The sequence below is a fragment of the Onychostruthus taczanowskii genome, unplaced genomic scaffold (genome assembly GCF_017590055.1).
Source record: "Onychostruthus taczanowskii isolate IOZ18803 unplaced genomic scaffold, ASM1759005v1 scaffold60, whole genome shotgun sequence".
NCBI lineage: Eukaryota > Metazoa > Chordata > Aves > Passeriformes > Passeridae > Onychostruthus > Onychostruthus taczanowskii.
Genome location: NW_024503680.1, coordinates 4,306,622 through 4,325,674, shown reverse-complemented (window position 1 = coordinate 4,325,674; position 19,053 = coordinate 4,306,622). Strand labels below are relative to the sequence as shown.

Here is a 19,053-nt window from a genome sequence, read left to right as displayed (position 1 = left end):
GGGACTGGATCCGTTCCTTGGCAAACACCCCTTGAGCTCCCCAGCTGAGTTGTGAGGACCTGAGTGTTCTTAGGGCAGGGATGGAGCAAATCTTTCACTCTCTCAGCAAAGCTATTAGCGCTAATGAGCCCTGTCCCAGCCAGCATTCAGGCGGGAGCAGGCAGCGCTGTGCACATTCCTGTGTGCTCACACCTTCCCTGCACACTTGTGGGGCTGGGCAGGAGCTCAGGCCCGGAGGAGCACTGCAACCTTGGTTGTTTGGTTTCAGCCACCCGGTGGGCTCTGCAAGGCTGGTGGGACACCAGGAGGTGATGCCAGCTAGAAGGACATTCCTCAGTCCATGTGGTACCAAGAGCATCCAAAATGTCCTCTTCTGTAGTGACCTCGAGCTCCCTGAGAGCTCCCAGGGTGTGCTTCACACAGCACGGTGGTACAAAGGCGTGTGTTTTAAATGGGGTACTGCCTTTGCACCTTCCCCTTAAATCCAGATGCTGTCACCAGCCAGCTCTGCACTTCACCCCCAAATACAGCCGGCACTCAGGGGCAGGTGAGCTGAAGTACTCCTGGGTTTTACACCGTGGGAGGCAGTGGAGCAAGAAGCACTCCAAAACACAAAGCTGGGTTTTTCTTGGGAGGCACTTTCACCGTGCTCCGCCTGGTGGGACAGCTCAGGCTGCACGGGGTGTGATGGTGTCTCTGGCCAGGCCCTGGTGGAGGGGATGAAGGGTGGGATGCAGGTGGGAAGCCTGGGGGAGCAGCAGGCAGGAGGGAGCAGCCGGCAGCAGAAACCCCAGCGCTGAGCATCGAAGGGAGGATGCTCGGGCTCATGCAGCTGCCGGGGGATGGGGTTACAAGCCGAAGCTAAACAAAGATCGCTGTGAAAAGGAAACGGATCCCTCCTGCCGACTGTAAGGTAGGAGCCGAGCGGGAGCTGTTTGACATCATCGGGCAGAGCATTGGATTACAGCAGGAGGGACTGACTCGCGGGGAGGAGAACACGCCCCTTGGCCCCACAAGTGCAACTTCATTTAGCAGCTCCCAGTAGAAGGAAACTGCAAGTCTGGAACTGGCGGCGGGGCTCCTGGCCGGCTTGGCTGGAGGGCAGGAGGGCAGGAGGGTGTGATCCAGCCGCGATCCCTCCCTCGGCGGCGGGAGCCGGGGCTGTAAGTGGGGCTGTGCTCGCTGCGCTGGGGCGAGGGGCTGGGGCGGTGGGTGACAGGGACACCTGCCCGGGGGTGCAGCCAGGAGCTCTCCTCCTGCCCACGGCCGCGCCACGGGCGGGCTTTGTGGGGAGACACGGTGAACTTTTACCCACCCGACTGCCAGCAGCGAGGGCTTTGCTGCCGGCAGACCGTGGGCTCAAAAAGCAGAGCTGCATCCCGGTTTCTCTGCTGCTGGGAGGGAGAAGCCGCTGATGGCAGGGAGAGAGCTGGCGGCTGTTTCTCTCGGGAAATAACGCGGTTCAGCGCTCGCCGCCAAGGGGTAGCAGGGAGAGCAGGCTCAGAGCATAGAAATCACAGAGCACCGCGGATCAGTGACCCCCGTGGGGATTTCTGGCCTCGTTTCCAACATGTGTCCGTTCATTGCGAGCGGTTTGCCGGGGGAATCCCTTCCAGCACGGGGGCTGCGCTGCGCTGTGCTCGCACGGGAGCGGGACGGGCACCGGCGGTCCGGCAGTGCTGGGAGGGAATCCATCCCTCGGGATGCCGGGAGCCGTGCGGCTGCCCGGGACTGCCCTCGCAACTGCGGGCACCAGCGGAGCTTTCGGAGCGTGGCAGCCGGAGCAGGCTCGGAGACTTGCGAGCATCCGGCTTTCCAAGCAAATGTTTGAAAAGGCAAAGACTTGGGATAAAAAAAGAACTGCTGTGTGGTGGTATTCTCAAGAGGCTTTGCAAATTCCTCCACCTCGAAGCTGTGTGTCTTTCTCTGGATTCCCCGTAGCAGCTGGTAGCGAGCCGTGGTGGGGAGCTTTCACATGCGTGTAATGCCTTGGCCCCGAAGGCGTGTTTGGGAAATTTCCCTTTGCTTGGAAGGGGTGAATGGTTCTGCAGATCAAGAGCCAAGTATAGCTGTGAACCCAGAGGCAATGCCCTGGGTGGCTGTGCTGGTGACTCAAACTGGGAGGAGGACAAGCTGGGGTCAGTGAGCGCAGACAGCCACAGCGGGGCTGCTGCTGCAGTGCCAGGGTGAAGGGACATTTGTGGGGTGGGTACGGCTTGGTTGGGTGTCTGAGACTCTCCCGTGGTGACAGCCCCTCGAGGGTGACAGCCCCTCGAGCTCTGGGCTGTTTGCTCGGCGTGCCTGGCTTGGTTGGTGTGGGGCAGTGCTTGGCTCCAGAGACTCTTTGCTGGAAAGAGCCACCCTGCTAGTGTGTGGCCACCCAGCTAAGAAATTGCCACCTTTCAGCTCTTGTGAGCAGTGGTGTTTAAGAAAGAAGGATCCATGAAGAGATCCTCAATAGCTTTATTTGTTTATGCCTATGGTGCAGGTTAAATGGCCATTTATAAACACGGGTGTACCAATAGAGCTTAATGTACCTTGGGCACAGAACACAGCATTGAGTCCTTCAGAGAGAGTTCCACAGGGATGTGAGCACCCCATGCCATCGTTTTGGGGGACGCTTTCCACAGAGTGTAGGCTGAGATGCCTCAGAGAACTGGAGGCCATTAGCTACAGTACATGGACAGCTTGGTCATGAAGAGGTGAAACCCAGGAATGTTCACAGCTGTGCATCTTCCAACCACCTGGCACTTCTGTGCCTCATTCTGAGGGGTGTACAGGCTCATGATGAGCTAAGATGGGGATGCTCTCATTCCAAAGAAAAATCAATGTACTTTTGATTCCACTCAGAGGAATACCCACAGGCACACAACCTTACCTCCCAAAATAACTATGGAAAACGTTTTCCAAGCTGCTAACATTTCCTGATCTCCCGCATTTCAGAGCCAGTTCCTGCAGCACACTACTGTGCATTAATGCCTCCAGCCTGTCTGGGCACCCAAGCACCAGCATCATTCCTATTTGACATGGGTCTCACACAAAGCAGATCATTTCCCTGGGCTCACACAGGCCTGTGGCAGAATGGGGGGCAGACCTGCAAAGCCATAAGCAACAGCAGAAGCTTCAGCCTGTTCTTTTGTTTGCCTGTGTCACCCTGTTCTGATTGCTCCAGTTTTCACATTCCAATTATTTCTCCACACCCTTAGGGGTTTCTTTAATGTCACCAAAGCTGTTTATATGGACTGAACTTGAAAATATGTTTTCTATCACAACATCCATTTCTGAGAGGATGAGAGGGGAAAAAGCCCACTTCTTCTAGTTGTCTTCTGCTTGTGACTAGAAAAAGACAAGTCATAAGGGAAGTTGCTCTCCAGTCTTGCCAGCAGCCAGCACCAGGCAGGGAGAAGGGAAGGTTCATGTGTTCATGGGCCTTGTCCCAAGTTCCTCATGGTAGCAGTTAGAGAGGCTGAGATCGCTCCAGACCTTGCCTGGAACCTGCAGCACAAGCGGAAGAGCAGAAGTTGGACTATGAACTGCCCTGGGCCCCACTTCAAAACTCTCACTCTCTTCGAGCCTAAGGGAATATGTACTTTACACCAGTCATTTCTGGTTTCCACAGCGAGTTCCCCAGCACTTCCCCTCCCAGGAGAGCCCAGAGAGGCCGGGTGCTCTTTGCACAGCTCCTCCATGCAGGGACATTGCCGGTCACAAACCCTGCTGGGGAACTCCCTGGCGGCACCGAAATGCCATTTCTGTTGATATTTGCAGTGATGTAATAAGCCAAACATATCCCCACCAGAGTGTCACCAACTTTACTGGAGTTACTGTTGCCACAAAGTGTAATTAATCTGTGCTGCTCATTGCCATGAGATACCGGTGGAGCAAAGAGCTCTGAAGGCATTTTAATGGATATCAGGTAGTTATCTCGGCAACAAAACAATCCTGGGTATGATTAAGAGGATATTGCATTGTAAGGGTTGTAACACCTCCTGGTTCAGAGTCATTAGTGACTTATGAAAAGCATTCCATTACAATTAGAGGTTTTCTTGTACGTCTGAGGCCGAGGATGCCAGCTGCTGCTGGAGACAGGGCACTAAAAGAGTCAGTCTGGCTGCTCTGGGAGGACCAGGCTGCTGCCCTGCTCAGCCATGCATGCAGCCTGTTGTTTACCCAGCAGCCAGGAGACACAAGAACAACCTTCTCTCTGCTGCTGTCACCTTGCTTGAAACCAGGAAGGATTTCCTCTCTGGATCAAAGCAGCACCACAACAGCTGTTGTGTAGAATAGTCTTGAATTCTGCCAAAAAAACATTCTGGGGTGGGTTTTTTTGGAACATGCATTCATTTTGGAGCAATGCTGAGAGAGCTAAGGTTGTTCCATGTGTTTGCTCCTTTTGGGTGACAGCTGATCACCATGGAGGGAATCTGAACCTCAAACATGTGCAATCATGCACATTGAATAGGACAAGAGAAAATGGTCTTAAGGTGCAGCAGCGATGGTTTAGGTTGAATATTAGGAAAAATTTCCTCACCAAAAGGGTTTTCAAACACTGAAATAGGCTGCCAAGGGAAGTGGTGGAGTCACTATCCCTGGAGATATTAGAAAGATGTGTGGATGTGGCACTTGGGGACATGCCTTAGTGGTGGACTTGATGACCTTAAATATCTTTTTCAATCTACATGATTTTATAATTCTATGCCGATTCCCTTGTAATTCGTTCTTCATGAGCTATGGATGCTTATCTAGCCAGTGAACATTTCCACTAGGGTCTCAAAATAATCCATGGTACCTTGATGTGTTCCAGGACTAAACTGCAAAACAAAGTGCTCTTTGACAACTCACTGTAGCCCATCCTTAGGTGGCACCAATCCATGTGCCACCACTAAAGTTCCAAACAGCCTGGCCTTTGTGCTGAGGGGCCTCTGGAGCTCTGGGAGCAGCAGGACCAGGTGAGCCAGAGGAGGATGAGCCTTTGGGGATGGAACAAGAGGGTCAGCTTCAAATCTTCAGACTCCAGATGCACAAGCAAGGGCTGTGCAGAGGAACATCTAGGTAGAGCCGGGACTGCAGGGCTGGAAAGAGCTGCTAAAGAGATTTTGTCTCCAAAATCAGCAGGTTTTTGAGAGAGAAAATGGGGGTTTCCCACATGTCCCATCACGAACAGGGCTGCTCAGTGACAGCTTCTACTTCAGAGCATCATTGCTCCAGTTTACTTTAAGCCTCTCTTGGCAGAGGCCCACGTGTTTTGAGATATTTTGCAACACTGCTGAAGTGCTGGAGGTTTAACTGTTTGGGCAGAGTAACACACAAGCCAGGGCAGGAAGGCAAAGGAGGAAAATAAAGACTTGTGGATTTCCAAAGCTGTGTTTCTTCCTTCCTGCTTTTGTTTGGTTGTTTGGTGCCCAAAAAGGGCAGTGCATATTCCCAGAGTTGTGGGAATATTGTTGCTTTTCCGGTCCAGTGTTTCCAGTAAGCACTTTGCTATAAATGGGGTTAAGACTAACAAAAGTTTATTGTTAAATCCCTGTGTCTTTGTTTAGCTCCTGTCATGATCATAATTAGCATTTTCCACTTCTGCAAGCCTGTCATCTGCAGAGCTGAAAGTGCTTTAAAATATTTGAAGCATCTAACAGGGGGAGGGAGTATTAATAGCTCCATTTAACAGATGGGCAAACTGACACATAAAAGTAGCAAGTGCCCTGTCCTTGAAGCAGGGCCAGAGCCAGCAAGTAGTCGGCTCCAACTACAAAGTTTTGAAAGTGGGTCAAAAAAATAAAGAGAAAGGCTGTAGATCTGTCCCAGTCTGGAAAATGATGGGAAATAGTTCCAGTCACAGTGGTACTCAGCCCAGATCGACCAGACAGATGAATTGCTGGATGAGCTACTGCTTATATGGTTAAGTGGCTCATCTCTTGATTTCTGTTCTGCTAAAATTTGTCCCTGGGACAAAGGGAAAAACACAGTCCACAATGTTCCAAAATAGTCAGAAAGCTGAAACAGCTGCTAAAATAAGCAAGTGTCCTGTTGGCTGGGCTCTGCAGGTCAGGGGATTGCAAAGCACCCGCAGATGTTGAGGCCACAGAGGAAATGTCTTTGAGCAGGGCCTGGGGACAGCAGGAGGAGGCTCAGCTGTGCACAAACAGCAGAGACCCAAAGAGCTGGACATAGACCCAGCAAAGCGACCAGAACCAGATTAAACTTCCCCTTTCACCTCAAAGAAGCTGATAAAGGAGTTTCACTTCTTTAAAGGGCAGCAGGGCTGCAAACCAATATTCATTTATAGTCTGGAGGCAGCTGCTGGTGCCTGCAGTGCAGGGCAGGACATGAGCTGTGTCAGTGCTCCCAGCACCTGTGGGAGGGCAAAGAAAGAAGCAAAACCAAAGAGGACTTCTCTGTGCTGGACTTTCCATGTGCTTTAACACAACAGTCTGAGTCTATTAGCACAAACCCTCCTGAGGAGGTGCCATATGAACACAACATCCCACAGCCCCGGGGTTGTGCTCCCTCTGAGCCTGCTGGGCAGAGCCCTGCCACCCCTCTGCTGTCCTGGTCCCAGAGAGTGGGAAGAGCAGCTGAGCTTTATGCTTCCCAAAACAAGCACAGAAAATGTTTTCTTACTTTTTTTTTTCTTCTTCTTTCCCAGAAGCTGTTGTCCTGCTGTGCATGAAGCGTGTTTGAAGTCATGTCCAGAAGGAAAGTCCTCTAAATCAGGTAGGGACTCACTATTGCTCATAAAGCTTTTATTCACAGGGAAATATTGCAAACAGAAATGGGTTTTTTCCTTCCTGTAGCATTGAGTCACTTGACCTCCCTCTGTATTCTGAATTACTAGATGATAGAAAGCTGCTAAGAGGAAAAAATATACCAACAATTCTGTCATAATGACTTTCCTGCTTTATTATCCACACCTCACAGCCATGTCCTTGTACCAAGCCACATTTCAGCTCTGACTCCAAGCAGCCCCAGTGCCAGTTGTGCTCCATGGCTTCTCCCTGCCAGTGATGGGGATGTGCTGAGCAAATCCTGCCAAAGGCTGGCCAGATGCTTATAGGGCGATGTTGTTTGCCTGTCCATAAGGATGTGAGTTCTGTTCTGCATGTGGAGCCAGCCCAGCAATATCCAGTGAACCCCCAAAGATTAACCTTTCAGAGCTCCTGCATAATTGGCAAGTTCCCTCTGTGGCTTCATCTGCAGCTCCTGCACTCAGAGCATCCCCTCTGTCCTCAGATCACTGCTTTCCCTTGTCCTGTGCTGTGCTGGCCCTTGCACAGAGCTCCCAGGGCTGTTTTGGGTGAGCTCTGCAGTGCAGGATCTCAGGACTCTTTGGTGCACACAGACATCCCTCCTCTTGCAGGTGTCTCAGAGCAGTTCATCTCCTGCACCCAGCACCTCCCCACGAGTGCTGCAGACACCCTGTGTCCTGCTGTGCCCAGGCTGCCCATGAAATACTTGGCAATTGATTTTACTGGGAGCTTTCCCTATCCTGAGACTATAGCTGGCAGCGAACACTGAGCATCCCCAGGGTAGTGCTACAGGCACATCTCCAGCACCACTTCAGCTCAGCTTTGGATGTCACGTCCCTGGGGACTCAGGTAGAAAGATTTATCCTGCTTGTGGGAAGGATCAGGGGCTGCTGTCACACAGCTATAAGGAAACAGAAATCCATCACAGAAATCTTTAGTGAAGGAGGTGTGCAGGCCTGCAGAGCTTTCCCTGCCCAGACAGGGGTCCCAGCAGAGCAGCACAGCCAGAGAGGCTCCTGATTCTGTTGGGCAACAGAAGCCATGGAGCCACCTGGAGCCTCAGCCACCCCTCACTGCCAGCCTGCTCTGAACCCCAACACTTCCCTTTTTGGGGGAATAGCACCAGTAGCACCATCCCAGCCACCAAAGACAGATCTCCCCCATCCCCCTTTTCACAGCCAGCACTGCCCTGCCCCAGGGTGGGGGTCCCAGCAATGGCTTTCCTTGCAGTGGAGCAGACACACAGGGCAGCCAACTCCAGGGAGCAGAGCTAAGCCTGGTTTTGCTAATCAGCTTCATTGTGTACTGACACTCTTAAGAGGTGCCCTGGTTATTTTTAGGCACCTGGGAGCTGCCAGGGCTGGCACCCCAGGAGGCTTCACAGCCTTTCTCTCAGCCCCTTACACTGCTGTGAGTCAGGAGGACTCTTTGGATGCTGGATGCAAATTCCTGTGGGATTGTGCAAGCCTCACTGAGGCAGAGTCAAGGCAGGTGGCTCTCAGCTCCAGGCACCCTGCTCTGAGCAGAGCTTTCCCAGGCAGCAGCAGCCAGACCTGCCCAGTTACAGCCCTCACAACTCCTCTTCCAAGCTCATGCAAGCCCTGCTTTCCACAGCAGCAGAGCTCAGCTCCTCAGATCACAAAGAAGAGCTGGACCACATAGGTTGGTTTCATTTTAGGCAGAAAAATAAGCACTCATCCTTGCTTACCTCTGTCCTTGTAGAGAGGTCTCCCCAACCCCGAATCAGAACTACACCATCAAAGGCTGCTGTGGCTTTGCCTGCCTCTCAAATGTGACAAGGGCAGCTGTGCTAGAAAAAAGCCCCAGCTGCATCTCCTCAGCACTTGTTTGACTCCTCCTTACCCAGGGAAGCCTGCAAGGTATTGAGGAGCTTGTGCTGGGGTGGAGCATCCCTGGGACAGGAATTCAAGTGGGGTTTTAGAAGGTGATGTTCACTCAGAGGTTGGTGCCTCAGTGTGATCAACTCTTCTGAGCTGTGGGCTGCTGGGGATTCTCCAGCCTTTGAGGTGGAATCCAGGTGGGACTTTTCTTCATGAACAATGTGGAGGAAGGCAGGGCACCCAAGCCTGAAGGGGATCTCCATTGCACAGGAATTCACCCCGTGGCCTGGGTGTGATAGGGTGATATCACAGGGGGGGAGGATACATGGGACCTGCCTGCCACAGCAGCTGTGGCACTTCTGCAGCTGAAGGGCTCCTGGTCTGTGGCTTGCCTGCTTTGTAGCTTCAGGCACAAGCAGATCTTCCACACAGCTGTTTGTGTAAAAATACATTGACACATAAAAGCAAACAAGAAAGAAATTGTGAGAAAATAAAAGTAATGAAGCAGGGACTCATAGCCCCGGACTCCTTCGAGCTTTGAGAGGGTCCCTGCAGGGGACAGGAGGTCCTGTGGGTGCTCATGGCTGCTCTGGGTGAGCATGAGGAATTTGGCTCTCTTCTCTCTGCCATGCAAAGCCACAGCTCTGTGTCCATCCAGTACAAGCCTGCCTTGAGGGGGTGAAAATGAGCAGGGAGAAAGATGCCAGCCTGCCATGTCCTGCAGGCCTGCTGGGGCTCAGCATGCCTTATCCCCACTGTCACCCATCCCTCAGAGGCATGTGTGTCTTTTGGAGGGAGCTGAACCACAGTGCCCAGATTCATTAGCACCTTGAAGCTGAGGGATGGGAAAAACAAGCTCGACCTGGGAACAAAACAAAAATACAACTGCTGTCACGGCAACTGTCTCCAGATGCACAAAGAGACCAATTATTTCCATTAATCAACTTAGCTAGAGGCTGCAGAAGGGGCTTAAGCTGCATCAAGGCTCAGTAGTGAGGGGAGGGAGGAGCAGAGGGGCTCCATCAAACAGTGATTCTTCCTGTGGTGCAGGATTTTTGGAACAGATTCTCAGCACCCCTGCCTTGGGGGGACTGACAGAGGGATCCCCTGCTGCAGGCTTGTGGATGCAGGCTGGCAGAACTGCATGGCCAGAGATGGGCACTGGGCTGCCTTCCTGGTGGAGGGATGGATGGATGGATGGATGGATGGATGGGGGATGGATGGATGGGGGATGGATGGATGGATGGATGGATGGATGGATGGATGGATGGGGGATGGATGGATGGATGATGGATGGAGGGATGGATGATGGATGGATGGACGGGCAGCTCTCTCCCACCATCACCCACACATCCTCATGCTAACAGGAGGCCACTGGGGCTGAGCATTGCCCTCCTGCCTCCCTGAAGCTCCCCTCTCCCCTGGGGATCAGAGCAGAGCACACAAGGACTCGCCCTACCCCATGCCAAGGGTCAGCTGGGACTTTGAAATCCAGCTGGATCATTTCTGACATCAGTGGGAAGACAGGCAGTGGCTGTGAGGATGTGGGACAGCATGAGGTGCCTTGGGACAGTGAGGGCTCTGCAGTGGAGGCTATGCTGAAGGCCAGGAGGGAGAGGAAGGAGTCTGGGGAGCTTGGCAGAGCTAAATACAAAGTTTGTGAAGTCATAGAGGAGTCAGACTAAGCCTAATCTTAAACACGGGGCTTAGCAATTGGTTATCAGTTCTACAGGCATTAAATGATCTTTATACTGTAAAACCAGGCCAAATGAAAAGAAGGGATCTATTTGTGGACACTGAACCTCAGCTGTATCTGCTCTCTTCCTGAAGGAATTAAAATTTTCCAGCAAGTCCTAGAGAATGCTGGAAGCTCTGTTCCTGCAAAGCCACTGCAGTGGCTGGAGCAGCTGGGATGTCTGTCCTGGCTGAATTTATCATATTTAGTGTGAGAGCCTGAGGCTGCAGAGTTATTACAAGGAATCCCACAGCAAAAACCTTCCATAAATATGGATGTGCCAGACCCAACGTGATGTCTCTTTGTCACTCAAGTCTGGTGAGGCTTTTCTGTGCTGTTCATGCCTGGACAGAAGCTGCTCAGCACAGGAGATGGATGTGCCCTAGTAGGAGATCAGGCTGCTGCCTGTTTTCTCACCAAACCAGGAAAGGCAGAGCTCAGCAGTTTGGAGCACACCAGGTCTGGCCAGTGAGACCCATCACCACCCTGTGCAGAACACAGGGCCAGCAGGAAAGCAGGGCAGCTCTGTGTCTGGTGCAGACCCTGTCACCAGCCTTACACAGCTTGTTGCAGCCAGACTGGGCTCCCAACAGGAGCATCTTCATCCTCAGCTGCATCTTCAGCTCAGTTTCTGGCCATGGATCTGAGCTCCAGTGCATGGGGATCATGAGACATAACAAGGCCTTTACAGCACAGTCACAAAATACCCCAATAACACCATGACAGAGCCCTTCCTCTTTGATGCACAGCCCCTCACGCATGTTCCCAGACAAGACCCAGTGGAAAATTTGCTGAAATTCCAGCTGGATATTGTCAGACAGTTGGTGGAAACCCCCTGACCTCAAGTGCTGGCTCCAGCCCTACGGGATATTTTTTTCTCCTCGCTGGATGTGACTCTCCCAGCAGGAAACCTCACAGCAAACCCACAGGGAGCAGAGAAATCCCGGTGCTTCCGTCTTTGTGCTCTACCAGGCCCCCCTCTTTAGTAAACCATCCTGCACTGTAAATATTTTAAAAGCCCAGCAGGGCTGTGAGTATGTTTTGCTGTTGTTATGGATCCGGCCCCACAGGAGAGGTCTAATAATAGTCCCTGTACCCTGGAATGAAAGGGCAAGGGGCACTGCACAATGTGCAGAGCTCCAAGGAGACTGCACCACTTCATGCCTTGGTGCTGGGATGTGATGCTTGAGCAGAAAAAGGGGTCAGGTACCTGTTCCCAAGCAGAACTTGGGAATTTCACCCCAGAAACTCAGCAAGGTTTTGTTCAGCTTCAGAGCTTTACAACTCCTGAAGTTTGGAGAGTGATAAGTCCACTGGTTAAATCCACCAAGCAGGAGGGACAGCGTGTCTTGGGCTGGGCTGTGGGATGAGGGAGCCATCTCCAACCAAAACCTGCAGCTGTGGTCCCAGCTGCCACTGGCAATGGGCAGCACGAGGCCAAGGGGGGGCTGCAGCATCTCAGAATTGGAATGTGCCAGGGCTCCTGACCTGGGAACCCCCTGCAGCAGGCACAGGGAGGGCTGAACGTATCCCTGGCCCTGCCTCAGGTGTCCCAGCCTGCTGGCTGCCCCAGGGGACAAGGATGTCCCAGCAGGGGCCTGAGCTGCCTCATGGCTCTGGATTGTGCAGAGAACGAGGTGAGAAGGCTGAGAAAGGTGAGAGGTTAAGGGGCAGAGAAGGAGGCACAGCAGGCAGGGGGGAAATGGCTGAGTTCAGCTCAGCACCAGCACCCAAAACCAGCCCTTCCTAGCCATTAGAAGTTTAACCTAGACAAGGGACAGATGCAGGATCGTGTGAAGGGTTTCCCTGAAACTGGAGTCAGGGCTGGGTGTGACTGTAGCATCCACCCAGTCCCAGGATCAGCCCTGGACACTGCTGGGATGGCAGAGCCTGGGCAGAGCCCTGGGCTGAGGGTCACCTGCCAGGTGTGTCCGGGTCACTTCTCTGCCACTCTGACCTTGTGTGCAGGAGCTGTTTGCTGCAGTCCCTGACATCTGTGCTGAGAAGCAGGCAAGGGGACAGAGGAATTAAATACAGGCCTGTCAGTGGAACCCAGTGGGACACGGAGCTGAGCCAAAAGAAATGCCTCAGGAAGAGGAAACATTTAGCCCTTTAATTTCTTAGCACCCACCTTCTTAATGGGCTAAGGAATGCTCATTTAGAACGAGCCCCAGAATGAGTAGGGCTGGTTTAGCTGCAGCCCCCAGGGCTGAGCCAGCTGCTCTGTCAGCTGCTGGGTGATTTCCCTGGAAAATGCCAGCAAGCCCAGTTGCAATCCAACAGCAAAACCACTCAGGAAGCTGAGTCCCCACCAGCAAAGCCAAGACTATTACAGCTCAGAATTTTTAGTACTCACAAGACACCACAGAAAAATAAATCTGAACCAAACAGCAGGCTTGGCAGATCAGGCACAGAGCAGAGGCAGCTCTGGGGCCATACCTGGTGTCAGTGGCAGCTTGTGAGGGGCTTCTTCACTTGTGGCCAGCTGCCCCAGGACAGGCAGCACCACGTCCCCATGGCAGAGGGGACACTGCCTCCCTCCAAGCAGCAAACTTTGGAGGGATGTGCTACAGGCAGCAGATCCTAATTTCCCTGCCCCATCCCTGCAGGCTGGCACGCTGTGCTGAGGGCACAGGGGCTGTTTCTGTTACCACCAGCAGCAGAGAGGGAAGGGAGGGCAGGAAAGGACCCTCTGGGGACAAGCTGAATCACCTCTGTGAAGAGCCCTGGAAAGCTTTGCACGTTGTATGTGTGTGCCATGGGATTATTCCTGCAATGGCTGGCAATAGCAGGCCCACCTTCCTGTCCACGGGAGAATGAAAAAGCAAAGGTGGGCAGCCAGCAGGTGATGCAGTCCCTTTGCACCCCTGCCACCCCTGAGTGACTGTCCACAGTGACACAGACTGAACTATGCAGGCAAGAGGGAAGGTCGTTCCTTTGCAGTTCCTGAGAGATGTTAAAAGCAGTTACTGAGTGAAAACCCGCAGAACTGTGGGTTCTGTGCCCGGAAGTATGGAAATGCTGTTTGAAAAATCAGGTTTTCCCATCACAATCGAGGCAGCTGCTCCCATCACCCTCTCAGCCCAACAGCTTCCCGGAGGCGGAGGCTGGAATCTCTCTGCCAGCGGGGAGGGATCTGCCTGCAAGGGTTTTGAGAGCCACCCACCTTGAAAATCCCGGAGGAATTGCTCCAATATGAAAGTTTCTCTGTTAAATCTTCCTGTCTCCAGCTCTTTGCACGGAGAGCCGAAGGCAGGAGCCCTCCCAGCCACGGGAATAAATAAATCCCATGCGCCATCTCCCGGCCACCGAGTCGGGACCCGGAGCTGCACACTTGCTGCCTTCTGCTTTTGATCAGGATGCCATCCTTTTCCCCTGTGAGGGGACACAGTTATTGGCACAGCACTGCCATTGGCAGCCACATCAAGGGACACCGGGAGAATGCTGCATCCCTGGGGCTGGCTCGGTTCCCCAGCCGGGCGAGAGCTGCTGGTCCTGCCCCCGGTACCAGGGCAGCAGGACTGGAGCAAACAGGCTCTGGAATGGCCTCACTGCTTGGAGATGGACCTGGGCTTGTCTGGCTCGCTTCTAGGGAAACCTCCCGAGTCCACATAGGCTCTCTCTGGGGATGTAGAGGAACAGCAGAGTCTGGGCTTCAGTGACCTGTGAGAGCTTGCCTGGGAATGCTGGATGCTTGTCCTGTCCAGGGGAAAAGGCACTTTGCTCACTGAGCTCATCCAGAGTAGGTGCCTTATCCCAGGGAAGGCACACCAGGGATGGAAGGAGGGAAGATGAGGAAAAACACCTGGGGCATCTCTTCCTGGGGCAAAGGATGCAGCTTTTCCCAGGGCTCATTTAACAGGAGCTAGATGCATGCCAAGTCTGTAGAGGAGGCAGGTGTTCACAAGAATTGTTAGCTTTGGGGAAACAAGATCTCCTGCAAGATCTGGGTGGGCCAAGCTCCACATCCCACCGTGAGCTGGGGCCAGCACTCCCTGAGTTGGCATCCACTCTAGGAGAGGAGTCCCTGGGGCTACCAAAACATGCTGGGTTTCCATGGGTTTTTGGTTACTGCACCCTGCTCAGCTCAGGAACAGAGAGAACCTAACCTCTTTCATCCCAGTTATTGCATCTTCATCTGCATATCCTTTCTACTGCCATAACATTAAAGTGAGGAGTGTGATTCCTGTTCAGGCTGGTGCCTGAATCTGCCAACAGATTTCCCTGGCAGGGAAATCAATATCAAGCAGGATTTGTAAAGGAAGCTGAGCAAACTCCTCTGTGGGTCATTAACTCCAAGGCACAAAAGCGAGTGAATGTGCATTGAATGTGCATGAATTTGTTTTCACTGCACACGAGCGTTTCTAATCGGGGCCTGCTCCAAGCACTGCCAGCAATCAGCAGGGCTAGAGGCACATTTTACAGTGATCAGAGGCACAGATAAGACAGCAATTAATTTCTTGATTCCACGCAGTAAAACAAACTAAGTGCCAAAGAGGAGCAGGAACTGAGAGCTCCAGGTTTCCCATGCAGAGGCAGTGTGTGCTTGCCAGCTCTGTGCCCTGGAGCCAGGATGCCCACAACACCATCCCCGGGTCCCTGCACTCTGTGTGCTGTGCTGGCAAGGGAAACCAGCAGCCAAAATGAAAACCCAGCAACTTAAGGATTCATCAGCTGCACTCAGAGCTGGCTCACAGCAGAGCTCGCATGTGACAAGTGGCTGCTCCGGGCCTTTCTTCGTGCTGTGCACTTGGCACTGGCACAAGTCTGGAGTGAAGGGATCCAAATGTCTCAGAAGGGCTGATTTTCACATGGTAAAGTGTTTATCTCACGGCAGTCCAGCCTAATGCTTCTTCAGTGACATCCAACAGCCAGAGGAGGCCAGTACTGCTCCAAGCCCTGTACCTATAACATACTCCCTGCTCCCCCAACTTCCCAATGGGTATCCATCATTTCCCATTACAAATTCAGGTTGGATCACCACCCCATCCCCCAAGCAGTGAGCCAAATTTGGCCTGGGTTCAAAGCTCCCGTGGCATTTTGAGGAGGAAGCAGAGCTTTCTCTGTACTGCTTCTTCTGTGGGGAAAAGCTGCTGCAAGCGACCTTGTGTGCCCAAAGGAGAAGGCTGGAAACTCACAGGAGAGACAAACACCGTGTCTGCCTTGCAGGGGGAAGGCAGAACAAGTCAGGCATCTGGCATGGGTTCTTCCTGCCCTCACCTGCACAGTGGGTCACCCAGCACGGTGGGTTTCCCCACACATTGAGGGAGGTGATATTTGACATTGCAGTACCGCTGTCAGAGGAACTGGAGCAGAGCTACAGCGCTGCTCTCTCATGCTGTAACGTTACCCACAGGGTAACCGAACCTGGAGGGAGCCATGCCGAGCACCCTGGGCCTCACAGCTGTGTTTTCTCCATAGCATTTTGCAAGTGAATAGAGATGCAATGGAGGTAGAGTCCAGCACCTACACTGACTTCATCTCCTGCGACCGGGCTGGCCGGAGGAACGCTGTCCATGACATCCAGCGAGAGGCCACCACCATCAGCATGCGCAAGCTGACCGAGGACATGGGTGAGCTCGCTGTTGAAGGAGCAGGTGAGCTCACACACACCCTCACCTGCAAGCCCAGCCACTCCTGGCACAGGCTGGGAGGGCAGAACTAAATGGCAGCACAAATGAGCAGAGCTGTCTCCAGGAGCATCACGCTGATGCTCAGGAGGAACATCTCATTCCTCAGCCAGTGCCTTCATGCTCGTGTGGTGGGAGACTCTCCAGGTCAAGGGGTGCTTGCAGTGAGCAGAATCATCCCTGGTTCCTGGCACTGCATGCTCCAGCCCAGGCCCTTTGCTCACAGGTGCTTAAACAAGGCATGCACTGAACAAGACCCTTCCCAGAGGAAGTTACACATCAGTTATACCTTAGGCTTTATAAAAATAATGTATGGGCAGGTTGTGGTTTGTTTTTTCTGTTTTGGTTGGTTGGTTGTGAAAAAAATCAAACTTTAAATAGTTCTGCAGTATTTCAAAAAACAACAGAATAACTTTCACACCAGCAGCCGTCTCCAAATCCCCCCTTCAGCCCAAATGTGGCAGCAGCATTACCCTGCTCAGTGTCTGCTGGCCAGCTGGCTGAGAGGAGCTTGAATCCTCTGTCCAAAGCTGCCACTCTCATTTCACTAATAAGCAGCACAACATAGACTATCACTGCAGAAGGGAAATTTAGTTTTTCCCCTTACTTTCTTAATCTCTAGCCTACAACCTGTAACTATAAAAACTTTAAAATACATTCATTACCCCAACTGTACTTCTTTCAGCATGACCATACCACCATGTGTCTATCCACCCATCCATAGTAAGCACAAATGGGAGCTGCTTTACCAGAGCAGCTCAGGCAGCTGCCAGGCTGTCAGGAAGACAGTTCTGGAACACTTGAAAGTTGGATGAGTGCACATCCCTACCTTGAGGCTCCCTCTCAGCATTGCCAGGCGTGTTGAGAAGTGTTTGTACTCCAGGAATGTGGAGGGAGAACCCAATACTCTTAATCATAGAATCATAGAAAATGGTTTGGTTTGGAAGGGATCTTAAAGACCACCTGCCATGGACAGGGACACCTTTCACTAGACCTCCCAGTCCAATCCAGCCTGGCCCTGAACACTCCCATAGGGCCAAGTATCTGGTTACAGGAGGGCAGTGATAGATCTTCAGGCAAAAATCTTTTGTCTCTCTGGATGAAATCAGCTACAGCAATCACTGGTGGCTTGTGTCTTCAGCAGGGTGTAACTGTGCTTTCTTCCCTATCCTCCCTTCTGCAGAAAGCCAAAGAGATGCCAGTTCTTCTGACAACGACCCTGGAGCAAGACCAAAGGGGCAAGAAAGCAGCCCCTCCCCATGAGAGCAAAAAGGGTGTGGGATGGGCAGGAGGAGGGCCTTGCTGTGAACATTAAACAAGAATTTGTTGAATCTGTGGACAAAAGCCAACGTGGAACAGCAAGTTGTCTCTCAAATGCCTCTGCTGGAACCATGCTTGTGTAGAGAGACACAAGACACTTGCAAGGACTGGCACCTCCAAAAGACTTCTGCCCCCATCCCTGATGGTTAGAGCAACACTGCCATGGTTGTAGTGATATGAGCCATTCTTGAGATGCCTTAGCTGCAATTTTCTCTTAGGGGAAAAACAGTTTCAGTAATAATAGACACACCAGATTTTCCTGTCCAAGGTACCTTCCTCCTTTGCAGATTTAGACTATTATTTATTCTGTTTCCATAGATTAGAAATTTAGATTATTGGTTTTTCTAAGCCTCACCCTCATCTGCATCTTAGACCTGGCCTCTGGATTGTCCTCATGGGCCCTCATCAGGGTGGGCAGCGGGGAAAGGACCCGACCTGTCCTGCTGCCCTCACGTCAACACCACTCACCTGTGCTGCTGCTGCTGCTGCTTAGCATCAGGAAAGGACCAAAGCACAGCTCTGTGGGGATGAGCCCCACCTGGAGACCCTGCAGCACCAGCCACAGGCATCTTTTTCTTCAGGTTTTGACACTTCAAGATGTTATTAAGGGGAGGGGAGAAACATTTTGCTGGTTTGACTGTTGACATTCAGGTTTAACTTTGCAAGCTGTTAGCTGAGATGATCTCTGGTAGGATCTCACACCCTTCTGTCTTTAAGGAGACATGTTTTGTGTTAAAGATGGTTTGATAAAACTACATAAACTGTTGGAATAAATGACACAGCCTTCAAGTACTGAAGGTGGTTTTTTTCTGCCTGGATGTTTCTTCTTCCTTTGTTTTGCCTTCAGCTGCAGGGTGGTTTCATAGGGAGACATGGAGCTGTGCAAGAAGAGTCCTCTGAGTTTGGGTCTGTGAAACCCCAGGGATTTGCAGCACACAGATGGAGGCTGATGTAGCTGGGCACAGATTATAAAAGTCTGTCCCCACTTTCCCAGGTTTACTGCCCAGGAACCAGCAGGATTCAGTGGGAAGAGGTGTTTTCCCTCTGCAGGAACGTTGCTGGCATTTCACTGATCCCAGTGGAGCAGCCTGATGGGACTGACCACCAGCACAGGGACAGGGCAGAGCTGACCTGGGAAACTCTTCACTGGTGACAAATCACCTCCCTGGCAGCCTGGAGAAGAACTGAGTGTTACAAGTTTGAGATTTATCAGCCAAAACAAGGCCATAAATCAGCAGAGAAGTGGGGAGAATTGTCTGTGAGAAGTGATGGCCATGGGGTGAGCACAGAGGGGTCCTCAGCTCCAGCCCCCACAGGAAACAAGGATTTGGCAGCCAGGCAGTGGCTGCTTTGGTAAAGGACTCCTGGGCTGGCTGGGTGTCACTGCAGAGCCATGCCTGGATAGTAGCCAAGAGCCTGCTCCACTTCCCGTGCCCGGGGGCAAACCAGCAGGGAGCTCCTGGACCTGGCTGACTGCACAGTTGTGTCTTTAAGCCCCATTTCCAGCTCTCCTTACCACAGAACAGTAACTTTGGCTCATGCTGACACACACGCAGAGCTGAAAGGCAGTGCAGAAGGACTGAGCACCACACAGACCTCCAACAGTCAAATGTGGGCTAATTTTAGCTCTCCCTGGTCAGAAAATATCTGTTTCAGAATTATATTTAGGCAGAGGAGTAGGGACCTGCTGGCCAGCTTCTCTCAGGGGATGTGTGAGAGGCATCAGGTTCCCCCTGCAAGTGACAGCCAGCTCAGCCACTGTCACTGACTGTGCTGAAAGACCA

General features: G+C 52.3%; 1 protein-coding gene across 1 annotated transcript; it reads left to right on the top strand.

Moving 5' to 3' along the window:
• Positions 1-1,008: 1,008 nt before the first annotated feature.
• Positions 1,009-18,061, top strand: PKIG (cAMP-dependent protein kinase inhibitor gamma). Its single transcript, XM_041419347.1, has 4 exons — positions 1,009-1,163; positions 6,644-6,711; positions 15,741-15,916; positions 17,133-18,061. Exons 3-4 carry the CDS (start codon positions 15,766-15,768, stop codon positions 17,210-17,212), a joined length of 231 nt encoding a protein of 76 aa, XP_041275281.1. The 5' UTR covers positions 1,009-1,163; positions 6,644-6,711; positions 15,741-15,765; the 3' UTR covers positions 17,213-18,061.
• Positions 18,062-19,053: the final 992 nt, after the last annotated feature.

Bases quoted from the DNA above. Each gene is read 5' to 3' on its own strand.
- PKIG (XM_041419347.1), top strand. From the start codon at position 15,766: ATGGAGGTAGAGTCCAGCACCTACACTGACTTCATCTCCTGCGACCGG. The intron at 15,917-17,132 runs GTGAGCTCACAC...TCCCTTCTGCAG, and splicing joins GCTCGCTGTTGAAGGAGCAG to AAAGCCAAAGAGATGCCAGT.